The sequence below is a fragment of the Ochotona curzoniae genome, unplaced genomic scaffold (genome assembly GCF_017591425.1).
Source record: "Ochotona curzoniae isolate NIBS_2020 unplaced genomic scaffold, NIBS_Ocur_1.0 scaffold_1037, whole genome shotgun sequence".
NCBI lineage: Eukaryota > Metazoa > Chordata > Mammalia > Lagomorpha > Ochotonidae > Ochotona > Ochotona curzoniae.
Window position 1 is genome coordinate 34,521,682 of NW_024467083.1, and position 21,974 is coordinate 34,543,655.

Genomic DNA, 21,974 nt, shown 5'->3' on the forward strand with positions numbered 1-21,974 from the left:
TGTCCAGGCCCCAGATGCTGCCGGCCTTGATCAAGGTTGGACACTCTCAGGACACCAAACACGTGTGCCCACATTTTCTGGCCATGAGATTTGATGGCCAGAAAGGTCACTTTCTTTCTGCCTGCTGTATCCCAGCCAGGTCTCTCCCGCACCAGAACTGTGGTTACATCTGAGCTGCCCCTGGGATTGGATCTCAGTGGCTGGGTCTCCTGGTTCAGCCCAGCTGGCTTACCAGCCCTGCAGTGCCCACATGGAGGAGGCAAGCTCCACAGCACGTGTGTGTGTGTGTGTGTGTGTGTAAGGGGGAGGGTGACAGAGAATGTAAGAATGTCAGGCTGCACCCTATAGGGAGGGGCTTTCCCTTCAGGTCTGACCTCGCAAAGCCTGAGGCTGTTCAGACACTGCTCCCACGGAACCCTCGGAGCCCTCCCTCGGAACCCTCCCTTCTCACCAGAGGACTGGCAACTGTATACCTAAGCCCTGAAACAGTGTCTTGCCCCTGTTAGTATTTGACTCCTATTGGCTTGATGAAATGAGTAAACCGGGCCCAGTGCAAAAGTTCAACTGGTTAATACTCCCCTTGTAAATGCCAGGATCCGATATGGACACTAGTTTGTGTCCCAGCTGCTCCACTTCCCATACAGCTCCCTGCTTGTGGGCTGGGGTGACCCAAAGCCTTGGGACCCTGTACCTGTGTGGGAAACCCAGAAGAAGCTCCTGGCCACTGGCTTCAGATCCATTCATTTCTGGCCGTTGCAGCATTTGGGAAGCAAACCAGCAGATAGAAGATCTTTCTCCCTGTCTCTCCTTCTTGCTGTAAATTTGTTTTAAAAAAGTTTCAATAGGGCCCGGCGCGGTGGCGCAAGTGGTTAAAGGTCCTCGCCTCGCACGCCCGGGATCCCATATGGGCGCCGGTTCTAATCCCGGCAGCCCCGCTTCCCTTCCAGCTCCCTGCCTGTGGCCTGGGAAAGCAGTCGAGGACGGCCCAAAGCTTTGGGACCCTGCACCCGCGCGGGAGACCCGGAAGAGGCTCCTGGCTTCGGATCGGCATAGTATCGGCCCGTTGCGCTCACTTGGGGAGTGAATCATGGGACAGAAGATCTTCCTCTCTGTCTCTCCTCTCTGTATATCCGCCTTTCCAATGAAAAAATAATAAAAAATAAATCTTTAAAAAAAAAGTTTCAATAAAAATAAATAAGTCATTTAAAAAAGAAGAAATGAGTGAACTGATGTCTCTCCCAGCCCCCACCCCCACCTTGCTCTTTCTCTTTTAGTTGTATCACCTCTGGAGGACACACTTTCATGTTGAGAATTTTCCACCTATCTCCCCAGGTCCTGCACGCTGCAGCAGGTGGATCTTTTGTGATGAGGCAGAATCCTCCCTTTTTATTCTTCAGGGTTTTGGGGGAGAATTTGGGGGGTGATATCCTCAAATTCTTCCAGGCACACATCCACAGCCCTGGGAATGGGGGCCCAGGCAATGGGGAGTGAGGAGCTGCAGCTTCCAACAGGCAAAGCTGGAAGACAAGGCTGAGGGGCTGGCCCAGGGCAAGCACCTCACTCAATGTGGGAGATTCAGGGTGCTCCAGGACTGATGGGGATCAAAGCCACCCACAAGTCATCAGAAGTGCCAGCACTGTTGGCTGGTGATGAGAGTTCAGGCACGGGGCTGTTCCGCTCAGAGTGGAGGTTCTAAGGACTGGAGGTGGGGGTGGGGCGTTGCCAGGAGCCCCTGGAGGGAGGAGGGGAGAGGCAAGAGAGCCTGGGAACCCAGAGGAAAGCCCAGCCCTGGGAGTCGGAGGGGGTGGCACTCATTGGTATTCTGGGCACCAAGGTGTCCCCGCTGCCAGGCAGAGCGCAAGGCCCACCCCCTGGCACCAGGCTACACATTCAGCAGCCCCGGTCCCTGGCCCCTGGCCCATATAGGCCCTCTGGGATCCCAGCAATGCTGGCTTTGCACGCTGGTTTGTGTGACCAGCAATGTCCCCTCACTGTGCCACCCACTCCCTCCACACTTCAGACCTCCGCCCCCCACCCCCAGGCCTGGAAACGGTCTTGACTTGTCCCGACTCTGCTGCCTAACCTCCACCCCTCCCGCTGCAAAGTCAGCTCCTCCCTCTGTGCAGGGAGTGCCAGCAGCACGGGGCGACAAAATCCAATCAGCGCTCCCTCCAGGAACTCGGCTTCAGTCATCTGCACCTCATCCCTGCCTCCTGAGAGAAGCTGCCCACTTTTATGGGGGAGGGGTATGCCCCTCTTTCCAGGAGCCCTTCATCATCTCCCCACCTCTCCCACCCCAAGCCTTGAGTCCCTTTCCTTTCCCCTTTAGCCAATGGGAAGTCCCACTGGCTGTCTAACCCTCATCCCTCCAGCTGTAACATCTTCCTTCAGCTCGGTAAGCGCTCTCTCTCCCCACCCCCTCTGCCCTTCCTCTTCACTCCAGGTTCTCAGCTCCTTATCCGCAGAAACGATGTCCTACTTCGCTTGTCCTTGCTCTTGCCGCTGCGGTCGAGAACCAACGCAGAAAAGGCTGTCTGTCCCGTGACCGTCCCGAGACCCCCGCTTTCCAGGCCGGGGAGGAGGGGAAGCAGGGGGGCGGCTCCGGGGAAAGGCGGGGCGGGGGCGGGGGTAAGAAAGGGGGTTTTGTGCTGCGCCCGGCGGGCCGGCGCCCTCTCCCGAGCGAGCGCGCTGCGGGGCGGGCCTCTCCTCGCGCCCGCGCGGAGTCCCCCGCCGCAGTCTCGGCTGCAGCTGCAGGGCCGAGCCGTGGACCCAGAGGATCCCAGCGCGAAGGGGGTGGTCAGCTTGGCAGTGCCGCCCCCGGCAGCCCCGACTCTCTCAGCAGGTGAGTGTCATCGCAGTCCGGACACCGGTCCCGGGAGGGAAGTGGGAGAAGGCAGCGTCCTCCCACCTCCTCCCCGGACGTCACTCCTGTGGCCGGTGCCCTCGACCTGGCAGTTTTCTGCTCCCAAGTACCCAGCCGGCTCGTTCCGGGACATCTTGGTGGGGTCCGTGGCCGTGGCCGGCAGCCACGAGTGTCCCCGCCCCCACCCCCAGCTCGTGCGGTCTCCCTTCTACAATGCCTCCAGCTGCGCCCTGGGCACCCCAACAGCGGCTTGTAGTGCCAGGGGCAGCCCTTCCAGAGGGAGAGAGGGTTAAGGGGAACATCCTTGGGCTTTCCGACCTTGTCCTGGACTAGGTTGTGGCATCCATGCCTGTCTGGGACTCCATGCCCTCTGCCTGCAGCCCCTTAGGGGTGCCTCCCTGGAGCCCACTCTGAAGCTAGAATCCCAACTTCATTCCTCACTTGCTGTGTGACCTTGGGCAGGTTAACTCCCTGCCCCTGGTATAAGGAGGAGATGCAGGTGGGGGTTATCCTTGGCGAGCTCAGCTGGGTAGTCAGGAACTGTGAACTGAACTCAATCCCACTCTTGCTGTCCCTCCTGGCACTGCCACGGGGCTGGGAATTCCTGTACAGGGATTCCCACGTCCCTTTTCACACCCCCCACAAAACAACTCTGCCCACATGGACTCACACATCAGCATCAGCCTCCACTATTGTCAGCACCACTCACATGGCACCATGCACAGGGTTACCCCCTGTCTGTGTTAAGGCCAGCTTGGCCACTGCCAACTGCACCATCCACCTTCCAGATTTTCTGCTAGGAGGCTCTGCAATAGCTCAGCTGGTGATGCTGCTTGCACTGTTATTAGCTGTGTGCCAATCAATAGGTCCTGTTCCTAGGCAATCGCAGAGGCTCCTGCAGGCCTGGAGTCCTTGCTGAGACTGTGTAGGTTCATGTGGCTCTTCACACTGCAGCTGCCAAGGGGAGAGCTGAGGGCGTCGCCCCTGCTGTGACCCGAGGCCTGGCCTCCTGGGCCTCTCTGCTGACCCTGCCTGGGACTGGAGTCTGGTTGCTATGGAAAGACCTTGGGTGCCCAGTTGGTGGGCACTGGACGTGAAGGGGAGGTGTGCTTGGCATCTGCACATAGGCACACACAGCCCTGGTTTCTGGGCTTGTAGGGAGCTGGGCGTCTGTGATCAGAGAACAGGGACAACACAGCCACAGCAAAGCTTCCTGAACAGTTTGAGAAACTCAAGGGCAGATGGCCAAAAGCTGGAGAGGAGGAAGAGTTGGGGAGAGAAAGGGATGGTCTGGCAGCAGGAGGTGGGATTGCAGCTGCAGCGCCCCCTCCTGGAGAGAAGGAGTGATATGTGTGGCCTAGAAAAAACAGTAGGCATGAGTACCCTAGTGAGAAGCAAGGCCTAGGGCAGGCAGGAGTGGGTACCTGAGATTCCTGGGGGTTCCAGCTCCATGAGGAAGGACTGAGGCTTGAGTTCAGGCAAGGTGAGCAGACAGCACTCTGTGCACTGCATGGGCCAGCCTTTGTGGTCAATCACCCCCATGCCAGCCTGCCCCACTTCGCTTGCCACACTCTCACTGTCTCACCTGAGACACGAGGTACAAGCAGTGGTTCAGGGTGTTGGCCCCAGAGTGCTTCCAACTATATGGGTTTCTGGGCCGCCTGGTAGAGCTGGGAGCTGGGTGTGTGAGCAGCTCCCAGGGAGAGAGAGAGGAGAGAGGAGAAGGGAGAAGGGAGGGTGCTGGGAAGGGAACCTGGCACAGTCCTGATGCAAGGCAAGCAGCACCCAGCGGGCACCAGCTGCTCACACCAGAGGGTCCACACTCCAGTGTCAGAAGCCACTCCCCCAGGCACTCCTGTGTGAGTTGGCTCTGGCCCCATCCAGGCCCCTTCTCCTCTTCCTCAAGGGTCAGAGAGGGGGTGGCGGGACAGCATGGCCTCAAGTTGTCATGGTGGGGTGGTGGGACAGCATGGCTGGGAGGCTCAGGGGGCCAGCTTGAGTGGGCAGAGTATGCCCAGCAAGGCTGGCATGGGAGCAGGAAGACCTATCTGTACCCTCATTCCTGCTCCTCCCTTGCTGGCCTGTTCCGTGGCTAACCCAGTCCTCCACATCCTCGTAAGGCTGGCCCAACCCTTCAGGGAGCTCTTGAACCCTTCGTCCTCTACCTGCCCTCCTGAAGAATACCCAGGCTTGTTGCTTTCCCCCTCCCCAAAACTGGGCTTTGAAGGGGCCACAGGATCAACCCTGTCCCTCTCTGAGCCTCAGTGTCTAATTCTCAATGTCACACCTCTCCCTTCTGTCGGGCGGGAGGGTCCTCTGGCTTCTAGAGCTGCCCATAGCTGGGGGCTAGGGGAGGGAGAGTGGTATGGCACTCCCACCCCTGTGAGCCACCCCTTTCCTGCCCTGGGCTCTCACAAAAGGTAGGGTGGTAGTGGGGGCGGGAGGCTGGAGGGAGGCCAGACTGGCAGAAACAGGGGCTTTGTCCCAGCTGGTGTTAGAGCCAGGAGATCCGGTGGGAAAGCCCGTGCCAGGCGGAAAGGCAAGGCTGGGAGGGAGAAAGGAGGAGGCAGCCAGGGAGAGGGGGCTGCAGGACGCTGGGAAGGAAGAAGCTAGGCTTCCTTCTAAGCATTGATGGGAAGGAGCCAAGAGAAAGGGAGGGTGTGGGGGGCATGGGCTTGCAAGAAGTTGTGTGTGCATTACTCAGCTTCAACCCAGGAGGCCTTCCTGGAGGAGGTAGGGTGGATATTGTGCCTGGGAAGGGGAGATTGGAGGAGGTACCATGGAATAAGGAGGGAGGGAGGCCTCCCCCACAACCTTCATAGTTTAAGGGTGAAGTCTGACTCTTGGAAGGGGCAAATGAAATTCTCAACACGATAGCACCCTCCACTCATGCTGAAAGCATTTATTAGGTGCCTACTATGTGTCTGGTGCTGTACATTTTAGTTGTTATTATTTTTAAATCTATCTATCTGTCTGTCATTGGTTGCTCTCAAAGCACATAGAAATAAGGATTTCTGCCTGGGAGGTGGCAGCAGTGGCACTCTTTGAGTTCTAAGAAAGCAGTGTGTTGTTGCCCAACAAGGGTGAGGTCCTTGCTGGGCCACACGGCAAGTTGACCAGGACCCAAATCTTGGCTCCCAGGAAGAACCCCTTGGCAAGGAAGTAAGAATCAGGAATGGAGAGTTCATCGTGACTGAGGGGCAGTGGGCTTCTGGGGCCAGCTTGTGTGTGAGCACACTCAGGATGGTGGGAAGCCAGAGGAAGTCCCTCTTGCAGTCTAACCTCATCTCTCCTCCTCAGGCCCCTTCATCAGGCTGTGGCATGGCCCCACTGCTTCTGCCCCTGCTGGCAGCGCTGGCCCTGACTCAGGTCCCTGCAGCTTTAGCTGATGTCCTGGAAAGGGACAGCTCAGGTAAGCAGTCTCACTCCCAGGGTTACTAACCCCAGCTCCTGCATGTCCCCAGTGGGAGGCTACCAGCCTGTCTTTTGTTCAGCCTATATCAAGGGCTTCCTTCCAGCATTGGGGACCTGGTCGGGAGCAATCCTGGATGAGCCAAGAGTGTCTGGGAGGGTGGGAATGCTGTGGACAGGGCCAGGGGAGGGGCACCAGCTGGGAGAGGGCCGGTGGTTGGGAGGAGGAGGATTGGAAGGACACTGGGAGGAGGTGGACTGGGCAGGAGGATCCAGGGGTTGAAGTTGGGGGAGGTTAGGGTTGGGCAAGGAATCTTGGGTACACCTGGGAGACCTGGGGAGTAGAATAAGGGGATCCCAGGGGTAGAACTGACAGAGAGACTTTGGAGTACAGGTCTGGGGATTTCCAGGATGGGCCTGGGGGTGTCACAGATAAGGTCACGGGATCCTAATGGAGACCTGGAAGATGCAGAGTGAGGCTGGGGAGCCCGCAGAATTGGGCTGCAGGTTGTGGAGAAGCAGCCTAGAGTGGTGCGGAGGGGCGACTCGGTGGCCCCTCGGAGCCCCGGTACCAACAGCCCGTTTATCTACCCACCTGCAGAAGACCGCGCCTTTCGTGTGCGCATTGCTGGCGCCTCACCGCTGCAGGGTGTGCTGGGCGGTGCCCTCACCATCCCGTGCCACGTTCATTACCTGCGGCCGCCGGGCCGCCGGGCTCCACCTGGCTCTCCGAGGGTCAAGTGGACCTTCCTATCTGGGGGCCGGGAGGCCGAGGTGCTGGTGGCTCGCGGTCTACGCGTCAAGGTGAGCGAGGCCTACAGGTTCCGTGTGGCGCTGCCCGCCTACCCCGCCTCCCTCACCGATGTCTCCCTGGTGCTGAGCGAGCTGCGGCCGAATGACTCGGGCATCTACCGCTGCGAGGTCCAGCATGGCATCGATGACAGCAGTGATGCTGTGGAGGTCAAGGTCAAAGGTGAGAGGGTGGGGACACAGGACGGGGCGGGGGAGGGGGGAACTTCTCAGTTGTGGGGGAGGGGGCTGAACCATGCACTGAGTTTGGAAAAGAAGTGAGGAGACATAGATATTAGTTACCTCCTCTCCTTTCAGGTGCAGGAAGTTCTACCTATGGTGTAACTTAAATCCCCTCATGCTATAAAACAAACACAATTGGGAATTTACCTTTTGTGTACAGGAGAGTGACAAGGAGGGGGGCTGGAGGGGCCAGGGTACCAGTGATATCCAGGCTCAGGAATTCTCTCTGTCACTCAGGGGTTGTCTTTCTCTACCGGGAGGGCTCTGCCCGCTATGCTTTCTCCTTTGCTGGGGCGCAGGAGGCCTGTGCCCGCATCGGAGCCCGAATCGCCACCCCAGAGCAGCTCTACGCTGCCTACCTTGGAGGCTATGAGCAGTGCGACGCTGGCTGGCTGGCAGACCAGACCGTGAGGTGGGCTGGGGTTTCCGGGCAATGGTGGGTGAGAGCGTTGTGGCTGCCGGTCCTGTCTGTCTGGCTGTCCACACAGGGCTGCTTCCTCTGCAGGATGAGCTTGGTCTAGAGGAGGTTATGGGAGGTCTCTGCCCTGGGAGGAGGGGGTTGTGTGTCCCAGCAGAGCCGAGGAACAGCCAGGATGGCCACAGTGCTGCACTATGATTTACTAGGGTCCCCTAGGGGACCTGTGCCAAGACTCTGTGCCCTCTCTGCAGGTACCCCATCCAGACCCCACGAGAAGCCTGTTATGGAGACATGGATGGCTTCCCTGGGGTCCGGAACTATGGAGTGGTGGACCCAGATGATCTCTATGATGTCTACTGTTACGCTGAGGACCTCAATGGTGAGGGGGCTGAGGGAGAATCAGAGGATGAGCTCCTTCTCTGTAAGTCCTCCAGGAGCCCCTGCTTGGCTTTATGGTCCCTTATGCATGGAGGGTACAGGCAGGGTGAAGAGGTGGCTGCCATCCCTCTGTCCAAGCACCATGATGGGCCAGCCTGTGTTCAAAGCCCCAAACAGGTGACAGGAAACAAGCTGGGGTCCTGCCCGCTGAACCTGCTCTGCAGAATGAGGTGATGGTGCTAATCACCTTGAACTCTGCTGTCCCTCTTAGGGTTCTATCCAGACTCGGACCCCACAATATGGGGTATTGGATCCTTTGTCACAGACAAGGAGAAGGATTGAGTCCCAAGGGTGCTCAGAGTGGAAAGGGACTACAAACCACTTGATAACCCAGCCTCCTTTTCCCCCTCCAGGAGAACTGTTCCTAGGTGCCCCTCCAGGCAAGCTGACATGGGAGGAGGCACGGGCGTACTGCCGGGAGCGGGGTGCCGAGATTGCCACCACGGGTCAGCTGTATGCAGCCTGGGATGGCGGCCTGGACCGCTGCAGCCCAGGCTGGCTGGCTGATGGCAGTGTGCGCTATCCCATTGTCACCCCCAGTCAGCGCTGTGGTGGGGGCCTGCCTGGCGTCAAGACCCTCTTCCTCTTCCCCAATCAGACTGGCTTCCCCAACAAGCACAGCCGCTTCAATGTCTACTGTTTCCGAGGTGAGACATACTGCAAAGAGGCAAGACATACAAACAGACACATACACACACACCCAAAGTCCCAGGTCAGCTGCTCTGAGGCAGTTGGCCTGAAGGAACCTTGGCTGGTGTCCAGCTCACTATGATTCTGGCCATGCCCCTGGCCCCTGGGCTCACTCAGCTGGGTGGCCTCAAGGACTGGTCACCTCTGTGTCTCTGTACCTGCCCTCTCCCCAGTCAACCGTGTCTTCTTCCCAGTTGCAAGACTGAAATACACACCCAAGCACCACCATGTCAAGCCCCATCTGACCTGACTGTCACAGAGTAGATGCAGTGAATGCCTTTTGAAGCCAATGAATTAATCAGTCAAGTTCATCCAGTTAACCAGCTCCATTCTCATGAGCACACGGAAGGTTTTCAGAACCTATGGCTTAAAGAAAGTGCCAGACTGTTATAAGCACCAAGTACAGATGGGAAGATACAACTCCCCTTACCCTGCTCCACCTGCTCACACACAGCAGGATCTCAAGGATAACTGGGTATAGAATTGCCTTCCTGCTCACACCTTTAATAGGAGCTATGGGGAAAGTATTGTCTGATGCCCCAAAGACATGGTGCCCAAGCCAAGGGTAGCTGACAGTTAGGGAGACACTCCCAAAGCTGGGGAGCAGGTCTGCATCTTGTCCAGCACAAGAAGAATGAGAAAAGACACAGGTTTGACTCTCAGGGAACCCCAGAGCCTGAAGAGGCAAGATGTGGTCTGGCAGGGAAAATGAAAGCCCACACTGCCAAGATGGGGAGAAACAGAGAACAGAGGAGCCCTCCTTCCAGCAGGGTCGATCTGGGAAGGTCTTTGGCCTGGGCCAGGAGATGTTGAGGTCCATAGGGAAATAGAGATGGGTCATCTGGAAAGATAAGCCCAGCATGACAACAAGAACAACAGTCCAACTTCTAGTTGTTGGGCATGATTCTGTGGCTCCTTCTGGGAAGGAGGAAGATGAGATCAGGAAAGGGGAGTGGGGAAGGTGGGAGTGGGGGAGAGAGAGAGAATGGCCATAGCTGAGAGCAGCTAGAGGCTGCCAGAGCCTAGGGCTGCTTGCCTGGTGTGGAGCAAGACTCACTGGAGCGAGAGAGGAGGGCAGGACGCACTGGCCAGTCCTGCCTGACTGAGCACACGTCAGACCTCAGGGTTTTCCCCTAGTCCGATTCTGGTGTTGCTTTGTTGGTGTTCTGTTCTTTCTCCCTTGTCCCTGGAGGATCCAAGGAGCCCTTCTAAACTGTGGCTAGTTGAAGGGCACAGATCGCAGATGGAGATTGCAGATTCCCTTTGTCTCCTGTCCCAACATGGTGTCCTCAGGTGATGACCACTGAGTCGTTCCTGCACTTGCCACTCCCGCAGTCCTGTGGGATGGCGTGTGTCCTCCTTCCCTTCCAAGAATCCTGGGACAATCAAGATCCCTTACAGCTAACCCCCAAGTTCAAGGGTGCTGAGGCACTTCTACTCACCATTCCACCTCCATTGCCCACTCCAGGGTACATCTGTTACTGGAGTCCTCCCTGACTAAGCTAATGCTTCACATCCATCTAACTCTGCATTTTCATCCTGTCTCTGTAGGTTAGACTAGGGTTAGGGGTAGGGTTTGTCTGGTATCTGTACCTAGAATAGAATCTCCCCTGGGGACATACTATGTCCTCAGTGCCCAAGAAGGCAGAAGGAATGAATGATGAAGTTCTGCAGTGACCCCTGGGCTCCAGAGGGTGCTCCTTAGGGGATATGGGAGAGAACTGAGTGAATCTCTGGGTCTCTGATCATCTCACTCACAGCAGCCTTTGCCTTCCATCCACACTCTTCTCCTGCCACAGACTCTGCCCAGCCCTCTGCCACACCTGGGGCCTCCAACCCAGCCTCTGATGGACTAGAGGCCATCGTCACGGTGACGGAAACCCTGGAGGAACTGCAGCTGCCTCAGGAGGCTGTGGAGAGCGAGTCCCGTGGAGCCATTTACTCCATTCCAATCCTGGAGGATGGAGCAGGTGGAAGCTCAACTCCAGAAGACCCAGCAGAGGCCCCTAGGACCCTTCTAGGTAACTCAAATCCCTTATCCCGGGGACTTCTCTCTACTGGGAGAAGTTGGAGGCAGAAGGGGCAATTCCAAGTTAATGCTCATGTCATGACTAGCAAATTTCTGTCATGTCCTTTACTCAGTGGCTACATGGTACAAGGCATAGCTCCTGTCCCTTTCCAACCTTTGCCTTTCCAGTAAATTCCACCCCTAACTCTCTGGGAGTGGAGATGCTTGGACCAAGGAGCTGCCTCTGAGAAAGTGAAGCCTCCCTTGTTTGGTTACCCCCCTCTGCCTCACTTTTCTATAACAGACTGGAGCATGAAGACTAGGAGAGGGGGATGGGACAGCCATGGTTTACTTATTTCATGCTGCTCACAGAACCTTCTCAAGTGTTGCCTCAACAGTGCAGCTCAAGTTGAAGTTCTTCCAGTGTGGAACAAAGACCATCTCCTCCTTGTACCCTGGATCCCACCCTCTCCAGTGCCCCCTGTCTCCCGTTGGCCTAGCATCTCCTGGGTGCTGTCCCTGGTGCTGAACTTTCTGTGTTTTGCCCAGAATTCGAAACCCAATCCATTGTACCGCCCATGGAATCCTCAGAAGAGGAGGGCAAGGCGTTGGAGAAAGAAGAGAAATACAAGGATGGAAAAGAGGAGGAAGAAGAGGAGGAGGAGATGGTGGAGGAGGAGGACCTGTGGGCATGGCCCAGTGAGCTCAGTGGTCCAGGCCCTGGGGCCTCTCTTCCTACTGAGCCAGCCCTGGAGGAGTCCCCCTCCCAGGCCATGCTGCCAGCAAGAACAACCCCACAGCCTCTTTCTGATGGAGATGCAGAAACTCCCAGGCCTCCAAGGATCCGAGGACCACCTACAGAGACCCTACCCACTCCCAGGGAGGGAAGACTAGCATCCCCAGCACCTGCCACTCCCCTTGGGGCCAGAGAGGTTGGGGAGGAGACCGGAGGTACTGAGTTATTTGGGGTCCCTCGTGGAGAGAGTGAAGAGCCAGGGAGCTCCGAGGAGACCCCCTCCTTGCTGCCAGCCACAAGGCCCCCCGAGGGTACCAGGGAGCTGGAGGCTCCCTCTGAAGAAAATTCTGGAAGAACTGACCCAGCAGGGACCTCAGTGCAGGCCCAGCCAGTGCTGCCCACTGACAGCGCCAGCCGAGGTGGAGTGGCCGTGGCCCCCTCATCAGGTAAATCTGCACAAGACTCAACCTGGCTCTTTATCCTCCTTTTGCTGCCTGCCCTGAGGCTCTGGGTCCCCTGACCTGTGGTCCTTCAGCCCCTATCACCCTAAACTCTTCTGTCTTTCACCTTCATTGTCTTACCCACTTGCCCCACCCATGGTCACCAGTCACGTGGGACCTCCACCCCAGTTCTCTGCTCATCCTGGGACCCCTATGAACTTCACCACTAACCACTGTGATCTTTGCCTGCCCGCAGGCCCTCTGCCTGTGGCTCCTAACACCCCAACCCCACAGAGTCTCCTGGGGTACTCCTGTTACCTTTGCACTCTTTGGGGCCAGACCCATCTTCCACTACCCCATTCCCCTTTCTGTGTGCCATTCCCTGTAGCAGCCTCCCATTGGTCTTGGGGAAACTCTGGGATCCCACCCACCCATCCCACCCTTCCCACCACTCCTCCACCTCTGAGGTCCAGGAGAGCCTGTACCCCTACAGAGCCTTAAGAGACTACTTCTGTGAAGTATTTTTTTGACTGTTTCATGGAAAACAAGCCTTGGAAATAAACCGCTATGAAACCTCTTTGTAACCAAACTCTGTCGCCCTCTCCAGCTGTCTGCCTCTCTCTTGCCACTGATCCGTGTCCTGAGTGACTCCTGGGTGCTGCTCTTTGATGCCTGGTCTATCCTGCTCTCCTTGTGTGTGTCCCTTCCTGTCTTCAGCCTGCACCCTCTCCTGTGCTTGCTAACAGCCCCTTGCTGTCCCCCCTTCCTTCTCCACACTGTCCTTCCTGGCCAATGAGACTCCAAGACTGACTGCATACATATCCCCCCTAGAGAAGCCAGTGTCCACAGGGGATATGGGAGTTATAGTTCCCCACCCCTCAACTGCGAGAAGCCCATGCAGCCTAGGACCCCCTGAGTGGATCATGGAGAGAAGTGCCCAGCCAAGAGACTGTTTCCTGACCCCCAAGTACCCTGACTACTCACCCAACTCACTTATCACAGTAGGAAGTGGTATCTAATGCGCCTCCTCTAACCCTGGTACTCGGAATCAACCCTTATCCCCAGGAAGAATGGTTCCACCCACTCCAGATGCATAGATTCTGATTCTGGTGAAGACTCAAATCAGAGGTGTGGGTGGGGGCATGGGGAATCTGGGGTCTGGGGTCTGAAGAATGCCCTCCCACCCTGTTTGTGGAAGGTTAAGTCTCGCCATGGAGACCTGTGGAGGAAGTTGGACTTCTTCTAGTCCCAGCACCATCCTCTCAGATGGCCTTAGGCTCACCGTCATCAGTGCTGGAATTTGGATCTGTGTGGGGGTGGGAAGGGGACGAGTGTGAGAAAGGACCCATGCAGAGATTGGCAGTGTCTTAGCTATCTGGCTGGAGGGTGAGTGTGAGCTCTCCGGCCTGTGCTTCCCACAGGGTTTTTGATTGTGTAGCGTAGAAGGGACGAGGAGCAGAGACAAGAAAGTTGTGAGAAGTTCCTTCATGAGCTCTGCCTATCCTGGATTCAGGCTCTGCAGCCCACAGCCACACAGAGGGATCAATGGTCTGGAGAGGGACCAGGCTCTAAGGCCGAAGGTTGGACAGGAAGGCACAGAGAAGACAACAGGCAGAGCGGGACAGCAGGAAGACTGGGATAGGGAGGAGTGGTCAGGTCTCCCATCTTCTTCTGTTGGGTCTGGCACTTAATGAGTTAAACAAAGTACCTCCTCCTTTGGGGGTGCATGGGGGGCAGTCCTACCAGTTGGGAAGCAACCATTGGCAGGGGAGCCAGCTCAAAAGCTGACTCATTTTATCTGAACCAGCCAGGTCATTCCAGCAGAATTTCTTGGATCAGTTCCAACGTCCCCTTCCCCCACCCCTGCTCTGTTCCCTCCCAGGCCAGCGTGAAGCACCATGGCCTTGGCTGCTGACAGCTGCCCCTGTTTTTGTGGGTCACCCTCCCTACCTCAGGTTTTCTGGATCAGAAAGGAGGGGCAACTGACAGCTCCTCCCATGCATGGGTGTGGCCTAAGGGAAGCCACCTCCCACTTCAGGCTCCACAGTGGCAGGTGGCCCAGCCAGATGGAACTGCATCCACCTGACAGATTGCAGGCCTTCAGGGTGGCATGCTAGTCTAGGAGGACTGCCTGCAGGAAAGGGAGTCAGGGAATCAAACAGATTTGGCTAGGGCAGATCCAAGAGGGAGGTGAACCACAGCCTGATAATGAGGGTAAGAGTCTGAGCTGAGAAGGGGATGCAAAAGGCCGGGTGCTGCTGGGAGGGGAGCAGCTGAAGCTACTGTGGGAGGAGGGGTTGGGCTCAGAATGGGTAAAGTGGGCTGGATCTCCTCTAATCACAAATACAGCTGGCTGCCCTGGCCCAGGGGACAGCAGGTAGCGCCTCAGGAGCAGAGAAAGGAGGCCACAGCAGCTGTTGCTAGGGTCATTGTCCCCTCCTGCAGGCCCAGCCCCATCCCTGTCTCTACTGCATAGAACTGTGCTGGTATCTGCCATAAAGACAAAGACTAGAAGACAGGGACCTGCTCCGGGTCACCCGAGAGAGCGAAGATCCCACTCAGGGTCCAGGATTCCTGAGTGACAGCTAGTGGTAGTGGTCCTGAGGGTCTCCCTGACAATTCCCCTCAGGCAGGCCCGGTTGCATAGGTGCCATGTGGAGAGCCTGACAGATGGCCTGTACAAGGCTAACGCCATGTGGAAGTAGGGTACAGGTGAGGAGGCAGGGGTGATAAGAGCACCCCAGAACTCGGGGCTAGGTTGTGACCGAAGGTAGACTCCAGTGACGACTCATGTTCAGGAAGGTCAAGGCTGGGCACCCTGGGGCTCCTCACATCCCATTGTGGGGTGGTGTCTCCCTGCTCCCCCCACCTCACTTCTTTCCCCCTCTCAGGTGACTGTGTCCCCAGCCCCTGCCACAATGGTGGGACGTGCTTGGAGGAGGAGGAGGGGGCCCGCTGCCTGTGTTTGCCTGGCTATGGGGGGGACCTGTGCGATGTTGGTGAGTGTGTTGGGGGAGGGAGGGACCTGAAGGCGAGGCCCCGCCTCCAAGTGCTAGTTCTGGGAGGGAAGGGAGGACACTGGTGGGTGAATCCCTGTTTTAGGCAACTTTCACGCTTCCTCTGGGTCCTCCCCTCAACTTCCCCCTTGCTAAGCCACGTGGAGATGTCTCTGCGGGGTCCCGGTGGGAGCGCAGCCGGGTGTGCTCTGGACGCTGTGGGGGCGCCAGCACCTGCTTTCCAGTCTTCAGGGAGAAGGGCGCGGTTCCTCTGTAGGGACCAGAAGGGAGTGCCAGCACGCATCGGGGCTCTGGGACTCAGTGAGGGCACCTGGTCCCTTTCCAGGCTCCTGCACCCCTACCCGACCCCCCGTTTCCCTGCCCTCTCCTCGGCTCCGCCCTGCTGCCCGGAGTCCCGCCCTTCCAGGTCGGAGGAGGGGTGGGTGGGAAGGGACACACAGTCCTTGGCCAGAGACCTGACCGGGCGGGGTTCTCGGGTCCTCCGGCCTGAGCTGCCCACCCCTTCTTGTGCCCCAGGACTCCGCTTGTGCAGCCCGGGCTGGGACGCCTTCCAGGGCGCCTGCTACAGGCACTTTTCCACGCGGCGGAGCTGGGAGGAGGCGGAGACGCAGTGCCGGATGTACGGCGCGCACCTGACCAGCATCAGCACCCCGGAGGAGCAGGACTTCATCAACAGTGGGCTGGGGAGCCGCGCCGTCCGCCCTCTCACGAGCTCGCTCATTAACTCATCGACTCCCTCCGTCCTTCACTCACTCAGTCGCACACTCATGACTCGGTTTCCCACATCCATTCTTCTGCTTTTCTATCCTCTTCCCTTCCTTCCCACTCGACACCTGGGGCTCGCGCAGGAAAGTGCACCTGCCCGGGTGGAGCGGCCTCCCGCCTTTCCAGACTTCCCTGGCCTCCTTCTCCTCCTCCCCTACCCTCTTCCTTCCCCTACCCCCTCCTCCCTCCCTTCCACCCCTCTCCTTCCTCTTCCTCCCATCCTCTTCCTCCTGCCTTCCCCGACTCAGACTTTTTGCAAGTTTTTTACTTTGTCCAGAGTCTCCCTCTTCCTTCTGGGGGCGGATGATTCTCGTCTCCTCCACCCCCTGCCACCATCTGGCCCAGTAGAAAGTCTGGGGATGAGGTGTGGGGAGGAGAGAATCAGAGCAGCCCATATTTTGCTTTTGGGCAAGGACTTCCCGGGGACGGGGAGTGACCGCCACCTGCTGGACGGCGGGGCTCACTGTACGCCTCTCCTCGTGGTGGTTAACAGATAGATACCGGGAGTACCAGTGGATCGGCCTCAACGACAGGACCCTCGAAGGCGATTTTCTGTGGTCAGATGGCGTCCCCCTGGTGAGAGGCTCCCCCTGCCCTGGTTGGCTGCCTCGAGGCACTTCCACCGCGATGGACCCCAACTCCCTCTGCTTCTGCTGGCCTTCTCCCCCAACCGGAGCCCCTCTGCTCCTGCCCCTGGAACCTTGCTCTGGTCCTGTGTGGCTCCCACTTTCGACCACAAGTCCCTCCCCAATCCCCAGACCCCTAGCCTGCTCTCTCTCCTGTGGCCGATCCCGTCCACCACTCCCTCCCCTCCCCAGTTCACCTCCCTAGGAATTCCTCACTACCTACCCACCCGCAGCTCTATGAGAACTGGAACCCTGGGCAGCCCGACAGCTACTTCCTGTCTGGTGAGAACTGCGTGGTCATGGTGTGGCACGACCAGGGACAGTGGAGCGATGTGCCCTGCAACTACCACCTGCCCTACACCTGCAGGATGGGGCTGGGTGAGGGCAGGCTGCGGTGGAGAGGGAGGTGATGACACTATTATGGGGGCTGTACCCAGCCAGGGGAAGGACCTCCGTCCCTTGGGTCCACTTGGAGTCCTGGATCCTGCTGTTAACCATCAGGACTCTGGGAGCTGATTTCCCATACCTCCCCGCCCCTCAGACAGGCTCCCTGTGGGTTCCTAACTGTGTTTCCACCCTGTAGTGTCCTGTGGACCCCCACCAGAGTTGCCCCTGGCTCAACTCTTTGGCCGCCCGCGGCTGCGCTATGAAGTGGACACAGTGCTTCGTTACCGGTGCCAGGAGGGGCTGGCACAGCGCAACTTGCCCCTGATTCGTTGCCAGGAGAACGGCCATTGGGAGCCCCCCCAGATCTCCTGTGTGCCCCGAAGGCCTGTGAGTGGCAGGGGGAGGGACATGTTGAGGTGGGGGAGGGGATCCCAGCCAACAGTAGGAGCCCTGGCCCCAGTCCCAGCTCTGTGTGTGGCCGAGTGACCTTGGGTTGGTCATGGGCTCTCACTCTAGGACAGACAGAAGGAGGTGGGCTGGCTGCGGTGGCAGTGCTCATGCCTGGAGGCACATTGTCCCACTCTAGGCTTTTTATTATTAAAAATTTATTTATTTTTATTAGAAAGGCAGATTTAGGACCTAACACGGTGGCCTAGCAGCTAAAGTCCTTGCCTTGAACATGCTGGGATACCATATAGGCGCCAGTTCTAATCCCGGCAGCCCTACTTCCCATCCAGCTCCCTGCTTGTGGCCTGGGAAAGAAGTGGAAGACGGCCCAAAGCCTTGGGTCTCTGCACCCATGTGGGAGACCTGGAGGAAGTTCCTGGCTTTGGATCGGCACAGTACCGGCCATTGCGCTCACTTGGCGAGTGAATCATCAGATAGAAGATCTTCTCTGTCTCTCTTCCTCTATGTGTATCTCACTTTGCAATAAAAATAAAATAAATCTTTTTTTTTAAAGGCAGATTTACAGAGAGAAGGCAAGAGAGAAAGAGAAAGATCTTCCACCCACTGGTTTACTTCCCAATGGTCAGAGCTGAGCAAATCCAAAGCCAGGAATTTCTTCCAAGTCTCCCATGTGGGTGCAGAGTCCCAAGGCTTTGGGCCATTCTCCAGTAATTCCCCAGGCCATAAACAGGGAGCTGGATGGAAGGTGAACAACTGGGACACAAACTGGTACCTATATGGGATGCCAGTGCTTGAAGGAAAAAGGTTAGCCAGTTAAGTGATTGCACCAGCCACCCCCCGCCCATTCCAGGTGCTTTTTTTTTTTTTTTTTTTTTTTAAGATTTATTTATTTTGGGAAGTCAGGCCAGAGCTGAGCTGATCCAAAGCTGGGAGCCAGGAGCTTTTTTATTCTCTTACATGGGTGCAGGGTCCCAAGGCTTTGAGTCATGCTCTACTGCCCTCTGAGCCCACAGAGAGCTAGATGGGAAATAGAGCAGCCGGAATACAAACCAGCATCCATATGGGATCCCTGCAGATGCAAGGCGAGGACCCTAGCCACTAGGTCATCACGCCAGACCCCCTCCAGGCTCTTAAAGCTGAGCCAGAGTCCAGTGTTTTGATGAGGTCAGGAGTCAAGGAGCAAGGACCCCAGGGGGCAGGTTTTGAGAAGGAGGGACCCACTATATGTGTCTGTCTTCCCCAGGGCCGGGATCTGCAACCCAAGAAGGCCCCAAAAGGACACCAAGGGAAGCTGCTGGGACGCTGGAAGGCGCGGTTGACCTCCCCGCCAAGGCCTGCTCCGGGTCCCTAGCAGCCAGATCTTGACCGTCCATGCGGTGGCACTGGTCTCACCTCAACTGGTCCTCACCACAGCAAGTGACAGCATGAGAGGGGTGGAGCTAAGTGACAGTGCCTGTAAGCGGCTTCTGGGACACTCCTGCAGGCTCTAGCCCAATGCGGGCCCTCTCGCCCCTCTCACCTGGCCATCAGGTCCCCCTCCCCCACTCAGGACAACTGGTCAAAGTTCCAAGTGCCTCAGCTGCCCTCTTGCCCAGCAGCCGCCGGGCCCCAGTGGCGCTGTGTCCATGTCCTTCTCGAGTCGCTGAGAGAAGGGGTCTCCAGGGGGGAGGGCGAGTAAACCAGCAGGAAATAAAGCTGCATTTGAGCCCGGACAGTAGGAGGCATCTGTGTGTGTGTGTGAGGGAGCAAGAGGCTGAGCAAGGTCTCACGGAAGAAATAAGAGCTCCTGAGCATGTTAGCATCTTGAAAGGCAAAGGAGTTGACAAGATGGCATTAGAGGGCGCAGAAGGTGAGTCCTGGGGCGGAGGGGGGGGTGCTGGGGCACCGCAGGTTGAGGTGGCATGACGCTGTTTGGAAAGAGGTGGAACATCCAGAGCAGGCAAGATCCATCCAGCTGACCTGGGTGACCTCAGGCTGCGCCAGAGAAGCCAAGGTCTCAGAGGAGAGTGGAGAGCAGGGTTGTGTGCGTGACCCGGTTCTGAGCTTCTGAGACGGGTTCTCTCAGGGAGTAAGCGTGAGGGTGACTGGAAGGCCCTGCTGGCCATACAGGTCTGTGAGAGAGACAGAAAAAGTGGGAAGAAGCAAGGGCTCAGGGGTGAGTCGCGCTGAGCTGCGCTCTGTGAACTGCAGGCTCATGTCTGTCCGGTTGGAGCCGGCAGGGGGCGCTGCGGATGCAGGCCTGTGGCTCGGAGACGGTCCTGTGCGCGTGTGTGCAAAGAGCGGCCGGAGCCGCCAGGGGGCGCCGCGGTCTTTGTGAGGAGCGCGGTGTGTGGGGGGGTTAGACAGAGGGGGAAGGCTGGCGTGGTGGGGAGGGAGGACTAGGAGGACTAGACTTCCGGTCAGGCTGAGCTGGCTATGCGGGCTGAGAGTGAGTCAGCGGAGGCTCACACGATGAGGTCACTCTAAGAAATGGCGAAAGAATGACCGTGTGTGTGTGTGTGTGTGTGTGTGTATGTGCGTGTGTGTGTGTGTGTGTGTGTGTGTGTGTGTGTGTGTGAGAGAGACAGTGCTTTAGGGAAAGTGTGTGTCAGGGTGTGGTCTCAAGCTTTCAAGATTTAATTATTTGAAAAAGGGAAGGAGCAGCAGAAGGCAGAGAGAAAATTTCCATCTGCTGGTTCACTCTCTGGATAACTGCCATGGCCAGAGCTAGGCCAGGCGGAAGCCAGGAACCAGGGGTCCCGCATAGGTGCAGGGGACCAGCCTGTGCCGCCCTCCCAGGTGCATTAGCGGAACCTTCTGGGCTGACTCCTCCCCACTAGCCACCACAACCGCACATGGGCACACTATCCTATTTCTGCCCACTTGGTTACGCCAGATTCACCCACACGGGGAAATATTTCTTTCTTTCTTTCTTTTTTTCTGAGTTGGTCAAGCCAAGGGACAGGAAAACAAATCAGAGGAGCACAATGGCTGAGAGAGATGTGGGAAGATAAAGAGAGGGTCGAAGCAAGACAGAGGCTGGCTTCAGACAGGTGCTTGCTGGGGGTGGGATGAGGCTGCAAGCTTTCCCCACCCTGTATCTAAACCTGACAGCAGCTGGTCCCGGAGGCACCAGCCCTGACCCCCAGTCCCACTAACACCACATTCCTTCCTCACCCTCCCCTCCATCCGCCCCACCCCACCTGCTCCCAGCTGTGGGGTACTGTCTCCTCTGGAGTTCTGGGGAACAGGATGATTCTGGGGTCAGAGTGGACCCCCTCTTTATCTTGAATCACTCTGTGGTTCATTCATGGAATGCATGTCCAAGGCCTACAGGGCGAGAGAGTGGAGTGAGGTGTGTCTTTGAAGCCAGGAGGAAAGGCTGGGAGGGGTGGGCTCCTGGAAGAGGCTTTAGACCTTGTGGGGTTTCACCACTTCTCCACAGGCCCCTCCTCCAGGCTTGTTCCTTTCCTCCGCTCCCCACACCTGCTGGGCCCCTCTGGCAGGGGCCGGAAACGGAAGCCTTCTCCTGGCTTTGTCAGGCTTCCTGGGGAAAGGGGCGCTGGTCCAGGGATGACTCAGCAGCGTCCAGCTCGGAACCCAAGCCCCGGCCCAGTGTGCAAGTTTGTGTGTGTGAGTGTGTGTGAGTGTGTGTATTGGGGACGTGGTAGGAGAGGGCTCACCTTGCCCTGGGGAGGGGAACCATTCTCCTCCAGGGGGAATGGACTAGGTCTGTAATCCAGTCATCCTCCCTCCCTCCCTCCCGCCAGTCCGGGAAGATGCCTAAATCCACAGCTTCATTCCCACATGCTCAGGTGTGCTGGGGACCAGACAGGCCTGGGTGACAAGTGGGGAGCCTTGATGAGGGGACTTTTCAGAGTCTCCCCATGTTTGTGAGAGTACCCAGCTTCCCCCTGGTGGCTCTGACTCACCCCTACCTCCTCATTCCTCCCCCACACCCCCTTCCCCAGTGCAGGGGGATCCCCAGCACCACCCTGACCTCCCTGTGGCCTTTGTCTATGGGCCCAGCAGAGAAAGAGCCCCATTGTCCCAGCCGCCTGCTGCTGGCCTGACACAGCAGCAGCTCACACACACTTCCAGAACTGCTCAACCCACCAAACCCCAGGCTGCTAGGGCTGGGAGGGCTGGGAGGGCTTGCCCCACCTCCAGGGGATACAGCCACAGCCTTGACAGCTGCTAGGCCCCTGGGGCCCTGCCTGCAGGCGCAGGCCTCCTTGGAGACCTAAGTCCTTCCGGAGCCTGTTCCTCCTGGGAGGGAGGAAGAGAGTGCAAGTGAGCCAACACAGAGCTGATCAGGGATGGGGGACAGGGAGGAGAGAAAAGCCAGGGTTGGAGGATGGGGGAAGGGAGAAGGATGGTTCCCACCATCCCAGCCCAGACTCGTGCTGGAGTGGGTGGCCCTGTGGCCTCTGTGTTTACTCCCGCTGCTCCTGCTTCTTCCCCGGTGTTTAGATCACAGGGTCACAGAAGGATGGCTACTGACCGCTCTGGCTGCAGTCTGTAAGGGGAGCAGCCTCCAGTGCCCTCCTCCAGCCTGTATTCTTGTAAACTCCAAAGATCGTGCCTCAGCTTCCCCACCAAAAGAAGCAGGAGCAGAGGAGGGACTGGGCTGTAGGAAAGTAAGGGGGAGACAAAGCAGTGTAGGAGGGTGTGTGGCAGGAAGGAGAACTGCGTGCCTGAGGGGCCAGTGGGGCTGGGCACGAGGGAGTCTCTTCTTAGTGGAGAAGATGGGGTC

General features: G+C 57.7%; 1 protein-coding gene across 1 annotated transcript; it reads left to right on the top strand.

The window, feature by feature from the left end:
• Positions 1–6,180: 6,180 nt before the first annotated feature.
• BCAN (brevican) lies at positions 6,181–18,590 on the top strand. The gene is made up of 13 exons (XM_040998843.1): positions 6,181–6,275; positions 6,876–7,247; positions 7,544–7,718; positions 7,976–8,103; positions 8,516–8,809; positions 10,652–10,873; positions 11,410–12,042; positions 14,928–15,035; positions 15,570–15,728; positions 16,312–16,394; positions 16,678–16,822; positions 17,028–17,218; positions 18,483–18,590. The coding sequence occupies exons 1-13, from the start codon at positions 6,185–6,187 to the stop codon at positions 18,588–18,590; spliced, it is 2,709 nt and encodes a 902-aa protein (XP_040854777.1). The 5' UTR covers positions 6,181–6,184.
• Positions 18,591–21,974: the final 3,384 nt, after the last annotated feature.